Source organism: Amblyomma americanum, chromosome 8, assembly GCF_052857255.1.
Source record: "Amblyomma americanum isolate KBUSLIRL-KWMA chromosome 8, ASM5285725v1, whole genome shotgun sequence".
Lineage (NCBI taxonomy): Eukaryota > Metazoa > Arthropoda > Arachnida > Ixodida > Ixodidae > Amblyomma > Amblyomma americanum.
Window position 1 is genome coordinate 105,995,009 of NC_135504.1, and position 16,077 is coordinate 106,011,085.

At 48.5% G+C, this 16,077-nt stretch overlaps 1 protein-coding gene, 1 long non-coding RNA gene and 2 pseudogenes across 2 annotated transcripts in view; 1 reads left to right on the forward strand and 3 right to left on the reverse strand.

The window, feature by feature from the left end:
• Positions 1-16,077, forward strand: part of LOC144102029 (uncharacterized) — a 167,402-nt gene that overhangs the window by 67,137 nt on the left and 84,188 nt on the right. The window lies entirely within an intron of this gene.
• On the reverse strand, positions 787-6,628 carry LOC144100612 (uncharacterized; annotated as a pseudogene).
• LOC144102027 (uncharacterized) lies at positions 9,791-10,625 on the reverse strand (the record flags this gene model as incomplete). The annotated part of the gene is made up of 1 exon (XM_077635287.1): positions 9,791-10,625. A coding segment is annotated over one exon (786 nt), but the record flags the coding sequence as incomplete, so codon positions are not given.
• On the reverse strand, positions 12,601-14,904 carry LOC144102024 (uncharacterized; annotated as a pseudogene).

Below are 16,077 nucleotides of genomic sequence, written 5' to 3' on the forward strand. Positions count from 1 at the left end.
TCAATGAACGTGTTCTCGTATACTTACAGGTGAAACGTGAGGCCACAACCCTTCTTCAGCCTGTTCGCACATCCGTATGCAACGCAAGAGGCAACCATAATCAAATCGATGGTGTTTACATGCCCCTCACGTCAACTTGCACTGCAGACCAACTCACGAAAACAGCAGCGCGAGCCGGTGCCGCTGGCGCCGAGCGCGCTTTCTGCCTCTGGTAAGATGGCGGACGGAGGCTTCGGTCGGAGCGCGCCCTCTCCACTCCAGCAAGTTTTATATATCCTCCTTAGGCTCGCGCAATCCTGGCTCGCGAACGCGTCAGGACAACGCCTCCTCTAACTAGATGCCAGGCAGACGGCTCGCTCTCCCATTGTTGGCGCTCCGCCGCGGAGTTGCGCGCTTTCACCGAGGGGTGGCGCCACGCTCTGACACTGTCTCGCGCGGCGCTTCTATGTGTCGGGAAGGGCCGTTCCAATGGGCGGGGCCAACACCACCTAGACTTTTTAAGGCCTCTCCACGTTTGCGTGACGTCACCGCACTGCGACGGCCCAGTAGGTTCGGCATCCGCGCTCGCACGCATTTCAAAGTGCTGATTATGTCTCTCGAAAAGAAAATTACTTTTTTTTTAAATCGTGTTTTGCTTGCCCACACCCCAACCGAATGTTTTTTTTTGTTCTTGTTTCTTTGAAGTTACATTTTAGCAGACTTTTACTGACTATATCAAAGCGCACATGTGTGAAGATACGTTTGTAATATTTTTTTTTATTGAAAATGAACAACGGAGAGGACTTTCACAAGTCGTATTTTATTTTCAGATGAGAAACACGATCAGTAGGAGTAGGAGGTAAGGAAACTGTTACAGCACTGAATCATAAAATACAGTAAGTGAAGCCAACAGAAAAGCTGTAAACAGAAAGCAAACAAAAGAAAATATTCAGAATATATAATAATACAATGCAAAAACGTTTTGAAACTAGAAAAAAAAACTAGCAAAAACAGTCACAAGCACACAGAGTAGTCAATTCTTCAATGTCTTCAATTTTCTCCTTTTCTTTTGCAGCCTTTTCAACTATAAGTTGATCATTTTTTCTTTTACAAAGGTTATTTAGAAGCGGGTTTGCTGCTGCGGTTAGGACATAGTGCATTACCAACTGTGGAGTGTGCCCATTCTCACACACATCAAAGTCAATGCCGTCGTTTAACACATCATGTGTAAGTGCCAAGAGAGCCTCCTTTTGATTTTGTAGTGCATGAAACTGTGTCGCATGCTGTTCGCTTCTCAGTTTGTCAAGAACTATCTCAGCAGTAAGAACAGCATTTACTATGGCAGGGTGTGGAAACTTGAGACTACCACGAGTCATGGCCTTGACTAACTCCCCACCTTCTACTTCAATTTCATCTTCTAGCATTAAATTTTCTTTGCAAGTCATGCATGACAGCTTTTTGAACGCAGCGTGGGCACAATAGCCAGCAACGTAAGTGGTTGCTGGGAGATTTGGCGCCTTCGCATAATTGTCGTCCGTTACCTCAATGTCAAACACTTCAAGTACTGCATCGTTTACTGCCACCGCATCTGTTGCAACCTCAAACTCTGGGAGCTCCAGAATGTTCTGCAGACGAAGCTTTCGCTCCGACTCATAGACTTGTCTTATGGAAATGTGGTATTGCGCACCGGAGAATTGGCGGTATTTTCCATACCTCTCTTCCAAGCAATCAGTCTGAAACTTTCCTAAAAGTACATACTCGAAGTTCATTTCATCTAGGCAATACCTAGTCACCTTTACCATAGTGTCTGTCGTGAGTCGGAGCGCACTGTGAGTCTCTCTTGTAAGTATGCCTGTGTCAAATTTGAGAGACTGCCACAGATCTAGCCACTCCTCTATACTTAACAGAAACTGGATCTGTGGACTTGACGCTGATGTAATCGGTGACTGCAGCTCATCACGAAGTCGAGTACCCTTGTTGCATGTCTTTACATTTACAATGTTCCACCACTTTGTTATTGTTTCAAGGAACTGTGCAGTACCAGACACATGATCTAGCTCAAGTCTGGGCCCACATGCTCGCAGAGCTGCTGCCGTAGACGGGCTGAAAATCCTTAGCGCAAGCTTGACATTCTGTCGCTCAATATTCGATGGGTTCAGAGATTTAGACGAAAGTGTTGGTGCTGATTTAATCAGCTGACCCTGTTCTTTCGAGTAAAGTTCTCGAAGTGTTTTAAATGAAGCTGTAAGTATAGGTGGCTTTATATTAGGTCCTGTGGGGCTAGGAAAGAACATGCATGTTCCAGCATTTCGCTGATTGATCCAGTTATTCCTGACGCATTTTATTAAGTGTACAGGATCAATCAGAAAAAAGAGGACGTTTAGAGTCTGCAGAGTGTGGATACACACTCTGAAGTTTGCAGGGGGCCCCAAAAATTGATATTGTTTTCCGGTTGATTGAGTTATTGTCAGCTATGACTGCAATTTTATGCAACCCAACATGCTCTAGCTGAGTAATGATGCTATGCAGAATAGTGTGAAGCTGCTGTGCGTTGATGCGCTCTACTGGCAGTATGCGCACAACATTCTTCTGACGCGAAAGCAAGCTTTGCATCATAAAAACATGGGCTTGTTTTGCTGCATTAGGGCTATTTGTAGCCGCACCAACAATTACTCCTCCCTTATAATCAAAATACGGCTGCAGGTGAATTTCGTCCATCATGAGTACAACAATTTTTTCATGCTCTGTCATTGCTGCGACAAGCTTCTTTGCATACGATAGGAAAGAAGTGCCTTGCTGTTCAGCTGCCGGGCTTACGCTGTAGGAGTTACATATACGACGTATTGTAGATTGATGGGGTAATCTAAGGTTTCCGGAACTGTGAAGGAACCTATAAGCATGCGTAGAAACTGTAAATAAAATGCTTGAGAATACCAGCAACTCTGCAGAATACCGGGATGACCTGCTATGCTTGACAAGAAGAGAAACTTGCTGTTTCAAAAAACTAACTGCATTGGGTTGTTCAACATCTGCCAGTTCACAATTTAAGGCATCTTCAAGCAGGGTAAGTGCCAACTTAAGCAAACCATCAATTTTTTCTTCATGCTTAGACAACAATTTTCCGTGAAACGACTCTACAGCATCCAGCAGACCTATCAAGCAACGGATATCATGTACTGTGTGAGGGATGGTATCTATGCCATCAATTGTAGTCAGCTACACATTTCGGTAATGAACTTTCACCGTGAGGTTCTCTAAGATCGTGACTGACGACAAAACACGAGGGACGTCATCAACAGCAAGATTGAGAAAAAGGACGCAGGCAGGTCGAGAAATAACATTCCAAAAATCAGAAAGCTTGATTTTAGGAAGGCACTCCAGTAGAACTTGGAAAGTGTCAATCTTGTTCTTTGCTTCTTCCTCCTCGTGTATCTGGAGTGACATGGCGATGGCATCTCGTAAAGAAGCTGCTTCAAGACGCATTCTCTCTTCAGTCGGTGCTTCTCGGGACGTAGTGGCGGGCGCAGAAAGGTACGCGGGACAGTTCGGGAATACACTGGGAATGGCGTCGGAGCTGAGACGAGCGATCTTCAATTTTGCCTCGATGACTTTGCCCGTTTTTGAGTCCACATACTTAGAAGAAGTCCGAATGTCTGATTCTTTAAAGTGCCGCTCGCAGACCTGCAAAGCCCAGCGCAGATAAGGTTAGCATATTTAAGATGATTAATTCCATGGGTGCAATAGCAATTAGCGCAGTGAAATATTTCAAATTTAGAATATTTCCAGCTCGCCCACTAGGCCATGTTGTACAGTCAAATCTCGATACAACGAATTTCAAGGGACCACCGAAAATGATTCGTTATTTTGAAATATTGTTAAAGTGAAAGTCGCGTAGAGTAGCGCCAATAATTTGAGATCACCTACCTCAGCTGTACAGCAGCGGGTACGCTGGGAAATAACCGTTTCCGGCCAATAAATACACAGGGTTGAACACACAGCATTTATTTAAAAAAATCGGTGATCTTTTTCTGCTTAGTGGAGGCCAAACGTTGCAAAACAAACGACTCGATGTCGTCGACTTTCTTCTGTACCACCTCGGGCGCACTGGCAGAAGCCCCAAGGAAGGCGCGCACCTTCGCAATGGCACTCAACACATCGGAACCCGAGACGCAGTCGTCCGGACGATCAGCGATCTCCGCCTCCACGTCGTCGTCGTCGTCACTGCCATCCTCCGGCTCGCAAGCGCTGCTCACGATGTCCTCGGTTGTGAGCTCCGCCGCCGTCCACGCAGCCGCGTCGCACTCGACGTAATCGTCAAATGTCACCGAGGGGTCTATGGAGAGCTTTTCTTGCGCCTCCACCCACAACTCGCTTGCGTTGTCGTCGTCGTCTTCGCCTTCGCGATCTTGCGGATTGGCTGGCGTTTTCAGTAAACCTGCCTTCCTCCAGCAGTTTCAAATCGTGATGGGACTGACCTTCCACCACGACCCGGTGAGCATCTCCGCGGCCTGCTTGACGTTTATTGCCGTTGGCTGGTTCAGTCGAAGGTTAATCAACAGCCGCTGAACTAGGCGCCTTCGAAATTCGGCCTTCACACTCCTGATTATCCCCTGATCCAGAGGCTGGAGAAGTGAAGTACAATTCGGGGGCAGGAGCTCGAGGCGCACATTCGTCAAGCGAATGTTGACAAGATGCGCTGAGCAGTTGTCGACTATCATCAGGATTTTCCTGCCTTCCTTCTCCATGTCGCTGTCGACCTTGAGGAGCCACTCAGAAAAGATATCGCGCGTCATCCAAGCACGGCTGTTGGCTCGGTAGTCACACGGCAGCGACATTACATTTTTCAAGCAACGGGGCTTTAAAGATTTCCCAATGACGAGAGGCATGAGCTTCTTCGTGCCAGTTGCGTTACAGGCGAACAGCACGGAAATCCGAACCTTCGATTTCTTCCCGCCTTTGCATTTCATTCCCTTAAAATGCATCGTTTTCTCCGGGAGGAGCTGATAGAAGCACGCGGTCTCATCGGCGTTAAAAATGTCATCCTCGGAGTAAGACCGCACGACTTCTTGAAAGTGGCCGTTCGTCCACGCAGCGGCACCCTCTGCGTCCGCTGCTTTTTCTTCTCCGGAGGCCGTCTGCCAGGTGATCCCGTTTCTTTGACGAAAACGGTAGAGCCACCCCACACTTGCTTCGAAACCATCGACTTCAAGCGCTGCGGCGAATTCTCGCGCTTTTTCGTGAAGCATTGGCCCCGACACTGGCACGCCTTGCAATCGGGCATCCTTGAACCAAGTCAACACTGCTTCATCCACGTTTCGAAAATTCCCGAGCCGCAGCCGTTTCCTGCTTGGAGCAAGCTGAGACCTTTGGTGAAGCTCAACTATTTTCGCACGATCCTTCAAGATCGTCGCAATGGTCGACGGCGCCACACCAAGCTCCTTGCTGATGTCGATCTGCCTTTTCCCGGCATCAATGTCCCGAAGAATTGCCACTTTATCCTGCAGCGAAAACTGCTTCCGCTTCTTTCTGGTGGCCTCCGCAGAATTCATCGTCGTCCGAACGGCAGAGTGATAGCGCGGCAGCCGAATATCAACACGTCCTCAACGAAACAAAGAACGGCGCGGGCGCTCCGCAGGCTCAGTGCGTAAGAAAGAGCAGGCCTAGTCACGCATTCCACTTGCACGTTTGGATTTGGATTTGGCTAGTTTCCCCGGACGCGGCCTCCGCGATTGCCTCCGGCAGCGCTGCCGGAGCGGATCCCTGAGGCCACGCTTTGTATTGCTCGCATCCCGCTATCGGTTCCGAAATTGCCGCTTTTCTTTCTGCGGTGGATGTAAATTCGTAGTAATGAGGTATTTAACTTGAGTGACAGCGAGAAAATTGCAGTCGTTATTCTGAATTATTCGGTATTTTGAAATTCGTAGTACTGAAAAATTTTTACATTGATAGCATAGGCCTTCGGAAGGGGATTTTCGAAATGTTCGTAATTCTGAAAAAATCGTTAATCTGAGGTTCGCTGTAACGAGATTTGACTGTAGCGCATTATGTACACACAGCTACGTTGCGGAATAAATGTCACGCTTTTTCGACTTACCACTGAGCGCTTTCCGGGTTCGAAATCAGCACGTGGAATGGCTTTCAACCATTGCCTCCTTCTGTCAGCATCAGCTGGGAAAGTGAAGATGCGCACAGTCTTTTCTCCATCGTAATTCCCGCGGCAGCCGGGAACACAACAGTGTCCAGGCATTTTAACAAATGGCTCAGGAACTGTCACACGCGCACAGCACTTTCACAGACGTTTCCCAGGATTGCACTTCGAGTATTCACAGCCCGCAAGGAAGCTTCAGCAAATGACACAGAAAGAAAGAACGGCGGAGGAACAGCATGTAACATACGACACGTGCAGCACATGTTCAAACACGAAGGTATTGATGTTTACAGCAATCGCGATGTCTCCTTTCAAATGATTGCTTTCAACAATTTACTAGAAAAACTGCACAAAGTAAGTTTTTAAAAAATTGAAGTTTCCACAAATGCGAACGAAGATTGTTACATTGAAGCAGATATCTTTCATGTCTTTTAAAACGGTGAAATTCATTATCTTCAATTTGCTATATGCAAATACGCCTCGGAGTACTCCGCACTTCAACAATTTGAAACAGCGCGGGAGGAGAACGGCGGCAGCGGCCGCCAGGAGGTGCTGCCGCAGCGGTCGGCGGTGGCTGCTCCCGCGTCGTAGTGCGGTGATGTCACGCGTCAGAGGAGAAATCGTGGAGAGGCCTTAAAAGTCTAGGTGGTGTTGGCGGGGCGCAGCAACGACTTCTCGTTCAACATTTCGGGCATTAAAATTTAACCACTTGTGGCTGCAAGCAGATTATCACATGTAGATGTTAAATATATTTTGCATCAATGCCAAGTAAATTATAAAGAGCTTGCAGTACCGGCGCGGCAACATGCAGGAAGAAGAGCGAGCGGTCTGGTTCGATAAACATGCAAAAATGAAGGACGTCGCGTAGTAGAGACTCAAGTACGCCTATAAACTGTGTTTATTTCACCCTTACTGTGGGCAAGTAAAATGATTGCGCATATTCTACTTCGTCATGGAGAACATCATCACGGCTTCACAGAGTTGGCCAGCTAAAGCTTCAACACTTTTCGGGACAATGGTTTCTGCTCAAGAAGCTTTGTCGCCCTGTTTCTGTCCGTCACTCCAACGGCATAGTTCGTGAAAATGGGCTTCATAAACTTCTTTGCTGTAAGATGCAGAACCATCTTTCTTTGCTTTTCGTCGCACTTTTCGCAATGGAGCACAGGATGTTCCATGAGAGCCCGGACGCTTCTATCGACGCAGACTTCTAACGGCTTAGAAATAGAGCCTCTGCTGTTGAGCACGGTATCAGCAAATCTCCGAAGCCCTTTCAGAACATTTACCAGCTCCTCGCTCGGGTCAAATAGGGCTATATAGAAATGGACTGAATGGTCTTTATTTGGCGCTGACAGCCTGATGCTGATTACCCACTAGCCCGAACCCTGACCCTTCTAAGTCATGAACTTCGATATCTTCGGCTTGGACTGAAATGAGGAAGCCAAGCACTGTTCAAATACCGATCTCCTGATCTCAAGTATTTATACCATTGCGAGCATTTTCAGCAAGCAATGTGTGGAACGGCAAGCATCTTGTGACCATGCAACTAATATGTTCGAGAAAAAAATCAGTGCCTCTTACGATCGTGTTCAAGGGTAGACGAAGCAGGACTTGAAGGCATGACTCTGCCATCAGGCAGTTCTCCAGCTGTCAAGAAATCTTCGTGAAAGGACAATGTCAGGCACAGCAAATGCATGCGGTGTGACCAAGCTAGTACTCACCATCAGGAATGCACTGCTCGCCACTGCCATTATGAATCGCGACATCTTCTTCGGGTGGGACTGAAATGGAAAAGCCAAAGCCTCCTGAAAGCCTGAAGCTCCGGTTTAGGTTTGTAAGTAAGCGCAATTTTTCAAAAAAAAAGTATGCTCACAGGATGACTCGGCAGGCACTACTGCTGTGACGTTGTTCGCAGGTACGCATGCTGGAGCGAAACAAATATTTCAGATACACCGACAGCAAATTCAATTCCGGAAAATGTTCGCGAGTCATCGGCGCATTGCTAGGTTTTTACTGGGTATTTATGTAAAAAGTTAATGTTTTATTAGACATTTTCCGATCGTGCTGCAGAAAAATGCAACAAACATCACCCACCGCTTTTGTTTGGGAGTGGCAGCCTTATCGCAGGAGGCTTCCTTTGCTTAGGCGCACTCCGATGAGAAAAAATGGTCAGAATCGCATTAGGCTTTAATTTCTTCTTCCCGTACTTCTGCAGTACGAGCGGCTCAAACTGATCAGTATCGAAATGGAGCTGCAATATTATGCAATACTGTTAAGAAAACATGTGATAAAAAATATACTCGCCCAGAAAAATTCCCAAAACGCTACAAAGTTAATTCCAATGTACCTCATGAGGTCTTTCTCTTGAATTAATTTTTAAAGGCATAGCTAATATTCGGCTGCTTAATTTATTCAGGACCACTAAAAAAGACACGTGATAAAAGAGTTTCAGGGCTTTTAGTGATCAAATAAACCAAACTGATAACCCAAGATAAATATTTCAGGTCACGTGTACGCGAGCTAAGAAACTGCGAAATCACCCTAAGGCAGGCGATAGTATAAAGGCGTGCTCACATTAGCGGGAAATCGCGCAACGCCGGGCGTTTCCCGCGTGCCGCTTCCCGCCCAAGCCGGTTTTTCTCCCGCGCACAGCCTGCTCTCCCGTCCCGCGGAGCGATGGGTTCGGTACCTATTTTTCCCGTGCCGGTGACCAGAACAGCCAATGGGCGCCGACCGTGAACCGTGACGTCGGTCCCAGTTCAGTGACCCCGTCGGCGGAGGCGGAGGCTGCGCGCGTCCGGCCGGCCGGGCACTCGGCGGCTGCTTTGCCAGGGCGACGGGAGGGGAGCTAGCAGGGTGCGCTTTCCAGTCTTCTCTAGTGTCACGTGACTATCCCCTTCTCTTTCTGCTCGTTCGGGTCCTCCCTCAGCGCCTCCTCTCTCCACATTCCAAGACAACCGCAGCGTGAAAACGCGCGCAGTGTGAGCGTCATTCTGAGGACCTGCGAGGCAGCGTCGACGTTGACGCTGTGCCGGCGCGGGAAGCTTCCCGCTAGTGTGAGCGCGCCTTTACTCTGCTATAGTGCCAAAGGGCATTGTTTTTTCAGACCACAGGAGAGCTCTGGGGAACACGGGAGATAGTCTGGCTTAAGGCGCGCTCACACTAGCGGGAAGCTTCCCGCGCCGGCACAGCGTCAACGTCGACGCTGCCTCGCAGCTCCTCAGAATGACGCTCACACTGCGCGCGTTTTCTCGCTGCGGTTGTCTTGGAATGTGGAGAGAGGAGGCGCTGAGGGAGGACCAACACCCCCTAGACTTTGAAGGCCGTAGTGCTCCCTCCGTGACGTCACGAGGTGGAGGCGGGTGCGCGGCGCGTCGCTGGTATGCGAGCGGGAAGGATGACCTGAGCGGGTCTCGTAAGTCCGACTCTGTAAGAAGTGAAAGCGCACACTAATTTGCACCCATATCTGCGCAAGAGATCTGAACACATTATTGCCTTTCGTGATAGCTACTACGAATAACACCGCTACGAGCCAATGACTGCGAAGGCTTTGTTGAGGTCTCTTTGGGCATTTTAAGGTTGATGTGCCTGATCAGACGCGTTTGTTTTTGGAGTTGGTTTTTGCTGCTGTTTAAGCAGCGATAATTTATAACACAAAACACACGGTTTGAGTAATCCAAGAACGAAATTTTATTTCATTATGGGGCCCGCCCACCTACTTGCTACTTAGTGTCTTCAGTTTTCTCTCCTTAGATTTGGTACTGGCATCAGCAATCTTGTCATTTAACCTGCAGCAAAAATTTTTTAGCAGGATATTGGTGCTGCACCATAGCACGTGCTTCAGTACCAGTTCACTAGTGTGTCCGCTGTCACAGGTGTCGAACTCTTGGCTGTCTTCGCTCGTGAGGAGCTCCACCGTCAGGTCTGTGACCACTTTGCGCTGGCATGGCATACTGAGGAAGTCGCTGTTCTTTGACAGCTGCTCAACTACTGCGTAGTTGTGGGCAACAGCATTAACCACAAACATCGCTGGATGTACCAGACCGCCTCGATCCATCTCTCTAATAAGTTGATAGTGCTTTTCCTCCACGCCGACTGTTAATTCCTTGTCCACAGTCAAGGCGGCACGGCAACTCTCACACTTGAGTTTTTTTAGCGTGGCGTAAACGGCATATCCTGCGACGTACACCAATACTGGAATGAGGTCTTTGATTTTGGTCAGTGTCTGTTCAGAGACTACCACATTGCAGCTAGGTCGCGATCTTTTATTTTCCTTAAGAAGTCCATCCCACTGCTGGTCCTCGTCGGTGCAGTCTCTAGATCTTGTGGCCACCAGAGGCAAAGTGTTCTGAAGGCGGAGCTTGTTTTCGCATTCGTACACTTGCCGAATGGACACATAATATTGAGCACCTGCAAGCTGCCTGTACTTCCCAAAGCGGTCCTCCAGGCCATCCATCTGTATTTTCCCGAGCAGTACATAAGAGAGTTTGAGCTCATCAAGGCAGTACAGTCAAACCCGGATATATCGAACTCGTAAAAAAACGGGAATCACTTCGATATATCGTGTAATTCGAAATACAACTTTTAACAAATTTGGCAATGTACAAACCGCACCTCAGTAAAAAGCATTCTTTATTTGATAAAAACATGTACGGTGGGACTATTAATGCGAGAAATAGTCGTTGATCTTCTTCTGCTTTTTGATTTTGAAAGCATTATTAAGCATGCACTTCTCAACGTTATCGAGCGACTGAGAACAGCTGAGCCCACAGCCTTCTATTGACTCACAGTGACGGCGAACAACGCTCAGCGCGTTAAGTGCGTCGGAACACGATGGCGGGTACGAACTCGTCGTATCCTGACAGTTACTGTCGCCGGCGGCATCCCTAGTGAGGTCGGCAATGATGTCTTCGTCAGCGAGCTCTCCGGTTGTCGGAACATCGTCGTCGACGGAGACGAAGTCTGTTGCTGCAGTCCCATCACAAACAGCACCCGGGAACTCGGCAAGCTGGCTAAACAACTCATCAAGTTCCTCCAGCGGTTCACCGCTATCCAGGGGTTCATGGTGATTGTTTGATGAGCTCGCGCCAGCCTCGCCGGAAGCAGAGAGTCCACAATGACGGAAGCAGTTCTGAATTGTTTCTTGTTTGACGTCGTTCCATGACTCATTCAGCATGGTTATTGCTCCCAGGAGGTCAATTTTCAGCTCCCGGCCAGTGCGGAGGTTTAGCAAAAGCCTCTGCACAAGTCGCTTTCTGTAGCCTGCCTTCAGTGCACGAATGACACCTTGGTCTAAAGGCTGCAGCACCGACGTTGTGTTCGGCGGAAGAAAACGAAGCTCGATGTTGCTGACGCTGACGTTGCAATGGTGGGCAGAGCAGTTATCAACCAGTAAGCAGACCTTTCTGCCTTGGCTTACCAGGTCGTCGTCCCAGGACTTGAGCCACTTGCCAAAAAGTTCGCTTGTCATCCAAGCTTTCCCATTCGATCTGTAAGACACCGGGACAGAAAGTGCGTTCTTTAGGCACCGCGGTGATTTGCTCTTTCCTATTACGAGCGGTCGAAGCTTGGTTGACCCGTCGACGTTGGTGGCGAGCAACACGGATATTCTGGCTTTATTGACCTTCCCGCCGTGGGACTTGTCATCACGACAGGCCAGCGTTCTGTTCGGAAGCATTTGCCAGAATAAAGCAGTCTCATCGGCGTTGAATATATCACGAGGATGGTACCTTGTTTTAATGTCGTTCCAATTTTCATCAATCCACTTTTGCACGCTGCCGAGATCTACAGCGCGGCTTTCACCGGTGACAGCACGGCCGACAATGCCGTGACGCTCTTTAAACCGCTGCAGGCAGCCTGAGCCGCCTCTGAAGTCGTGTCTGTTCAGCATGAAAGCGAAATCCTTTGCTTTCTGTTCGATCATTGGGCCAGAAACGGGGATGTTTTGCGACCTAACGTCAACAAACCACTTATACACTGCAGCCTCTACGTCTTCAAATGCAGCCGTCCGTACTCGTCGAGCGCTGGTGGTAGCAGCAGGCCTCTTGTCCGCCTTAGCCCTAATGTCGGCCTTATTTTTCAAAATCGTACTCAGCGTGCTTCTGGGGATGCTGTACGCTGCGGCGACATCCGACTTCTTTTCTCCGCGCTCAACTCTTCTGATGATCTCCAGCTTTGAAGATATGGTTAGGTTCTGTCGCTTCACAGCAGCCATCTTTCACGAAGCGGACGAGCTCACCGCTCCCACAAAGCAACGAAGCACACGGAACAAAGCAGTCGCAATGGCAGTCGCGCGAGTCACATACCAGAATGCAGGCGCACGTGGCTGCGAGTAAACAGAGTGCGCGGTCGAACCACTTCTGCTAGGGGTGGCTGGGTGGCTGTCTGAGGGAGCGAGAGCAGCGCTGGGACTCTATTTATAGCAGCGCCGTGCGAGCGCTGTTGGGCTAAACCACTTTGGCCAAGTGGGGGGGGGGGGGGGGGGGGGATGGATGTTGGCGCAGCTCGCCCGGCCGCCACGCGGGAAAGCCAACTTCTGGAGCAGTTTTGCGCGGCTTGAAGTTCGATATATCAAGCGCGGCTGCTATTTTTGTTCGATATATTAGTATTTTTTGCTATATATTCTCATTTTAGCAATACAATGTTCATAAATTGTTCGATATACGGGGTAATTCGATGTAAACGGGTTCGATATAGTCGGGTTTGACTGTACCTGGAAAGTTCGATGAGGCCGTAGGTAGTCTGATGAAGGGCTCCGTGAGTTTCTTTGGTAAGCTTACCGGAGTTGTAATGTTCTGTTTTTTCTTTCCATTCGTCCAACCAGTTGAGCAGGTTGGAAAGAAAAACTATCTTTGCATCGTCCATAGAAAACACTGGCCCTTGAAACGGATCCCTTAGTCTGGTGCCTTTGAACGGAGTTTTGACGTTTACAATCTTCCACCACTTCACAATTATTTCTATGAAACTGGCGGTCCTTTCAATGTGGTTCAAAGTATGTTTCTCTGAAATGACTCGGAGGGCCGGGGGCAGGATGTCATTAAATACTTGCAAAGCAAGCTTCACATTTTGTTTCTCGATATCAGAGGGGAAAAGGCCTTTTCTGGACAGCGTATACGCATGCCTAAGGAGCTGGCCGAGCTCGATGTTGTAGACGTCCCTTAAGGTGTCGAAAGATGCAGAGAGCATGCGCCGTTCTTGCAACATCCCTTCATCGAATTCCGGGAATGAGAAGCAGTGTTGGTCATTGCGTTGCCGAATCCAGTTGTTTCGGATGCACTTTAGCAAGTGCACAGTGTCGATAATGAAGAACAGTGGCCTCTCGGCTGAGCATGGATGCGGGTAAAGAAAAGCGGGGTGATCGCTGCCTAGGCAAGGGGCAGAGTTCCTGAAATTTTCCATTGCCTTCCCGTTAACCTTGTTGTTGTCGGTTACGACACATATTATTTTATAACCGATCTTCTCAAGTCCACATATGATGCGCTTCAGCAATCAATGCAAGAAGTCACCGTCGGCGCCACGTACGGGCACTATGTGGGCCACTTCTTTGAATTTGCATGTTAGGCTCTGCACCATAAAAACCAGGGCACTGCTAGCAGCTTCAGCCGAATTGTGGGCGACGCCAGTTATACCACCGCCTTTATAATCAAAGAAAGGTTTAATATGGATTTCATCTACCATCAGGGTGACAGTGCGTTGGTAGTGATCCAAGTCGGAAATCCGTGTGGCCACGTATTTCAGGAACGCAGATTCATCGTGTTCTAGAAGAGGGTTCATGCCGTAGGATGAGCATATAGACCTAATTGTCATTGGGTGTGGCAAGATGACGTTCCCGTAGCTGCGCATGTATTTGTAGGCATGGGGCGAAATTGTGAATAAAAGGCAGCAAAACACCATAAATTCAGCTGAATAACGCCTCCGAATCTTGTTCACTAGGAGCAACTTCAACTGCTCGCGAATGAATCGGACAGCACGACCTCTGTTTCTGTGTCGCAAAGCTTATCGAGCTGGAAAAGGATGGCTGTAAAGGTTTCCTCTTCCGATCTCTCGGAGGCTGAGCCCAGTTTGCTGTCCCATGTTTGGACGCTGTCGAGAAATCCTTCTAGCTCTCTCTTGCTCTTTGCGGTCGCTGGAACGACTAAGCAAGATCCAAGCTTCGTCGTCAAGCACTTCATGAAGTGGAACGTAACGGCCAAGTCCGCTTTGATGGTCACAGAATACTTAATCCATGGGGCCTCATCTTCAACGATGTGGAGGAGAATAATCCGCTCATTGCCCTCAATAGTGTGCCAGAATGAGGAATTCTTTAGCCGCAAGTGAGCAATTATGTCCTGAATTCGCGAAATTTTGTCTTCGTCTTCCTCTTCATGAAATGTCTCCACAGATTCCGCAAGAGCTTTCTGCATAGCTGAAGCCTCTAAGCGGATCCTCTTGGCCTCTGGGCTCTCCCTTGTTGCATTCTCAGTCGAGAGATACATCGGACAGGCGGGGAATTTGGATGGCACTGCACCTTGACGAAGGCGCGGATATGGCAAAGGAGCCGTGATTGTTCTCCCAGAGGCATCATCGAGGTATGAAGTTTCCTTCAGGATATCCTCTGAGCGGAAATGGGCCTCGCATACCTAAGGAAGATATCACCGGACATGAGTAATTTTTTCCTCTATGCACCGTAAATGCAAATATACCATGCGGAGGTTCTCCCAAAACAGCATATTTCTTAACTATTTCCTTACCGCATGCAAAAGCCTGATTTGGTCGCATAAAAGGCAAATTATAAAGATTAGATTTACATTGTAACGGTTAAGTGAATATCAAATTATTGTTCACTGAAGCATATCAAAATACATACCTTAATAGGAGTACAATAAAAGGATACGCGGGCGTTACTTAATGAATTTAGTCGTCAGACTTATTACCGTCATTGTTACCACAGAATTTAGTTCTCGAAGAAACAGAATTACAAGTATAACCGCCGTTTTTAAATTAAGCCGGCGCGCAACGGCGACATAGATAAAGATCCCAATGACATTTTAAAAAAATGCCTGCTCCACAGGTCAAGAAATTAGTCTCTTATAATTAGTCAAGAAAAGATGTCAACCACTGCGTCGATTTCACAGAATAAAATATTAGTCAGGAATCTGCAGATTGCTTACCCTGCGTACAGACGAAGCCCTGACGCGGTATTGCACGAATCCATTTCTTTCGCAGTTCGTCATCTTGTGGGAACCTGAATACATGGGCTTTGCACTCTGCCGTGTAGTTTCCGCGGCAGCGCGGTACACAACACTTGTTCGGCATAGCGGCGTCACAGTTATTCCATCGCTGCGTCGACACCTCGTATAAGGACTCAAAGTCGCAGTAGGGGCACAAAATCTCGCAAAAGGTGAAGCACAACCAAGAAGCAAGTATAGGCCCACAGCGCTCTGCTACGAAAAGAAAAACCGAAATACCAGCAAAAAGAAGTGCGGCAGACGCTGCCGCAGAACTCTCATCCGCGTGACGAAGTGGTGCTAAGAAGGCGTACAAACAAGAAGTTTGTGCGTAACAACAAACTTTTATTGTGAAGACATAAGGCGATCTCGGACAATCCTGACATTTAGCAAGCGTTATTTTCGAAATAAGAATGCAGGATTGCCATGTAACTCGGCTGCGGATGAATATCCCGCGAACGCGGCTTTTCGGGTCAATGACAACGACCGGACTCGAGCGGCGGCGGCGGCATAGCGGCAGCTCGCGCTTCCTCGGCCCAACACCCTCTAAATACTTTCTTCAGGCCTCTCCAGGCCCTCCTTTCCACACGCGCTACGTCACGCCAAGTGTCCGGTCAGGCTGCTCACCAAGCGCGGCTCCGCTCCGCTCGGTTGTCTCCCTCGATGTGCTCGCGCTTGCCCGGGCAAGCACAGACACGAACGCAGTCTTGCAGTGAGCGTCTAGCTGCTGCTTGAGTCTTTCAGCCT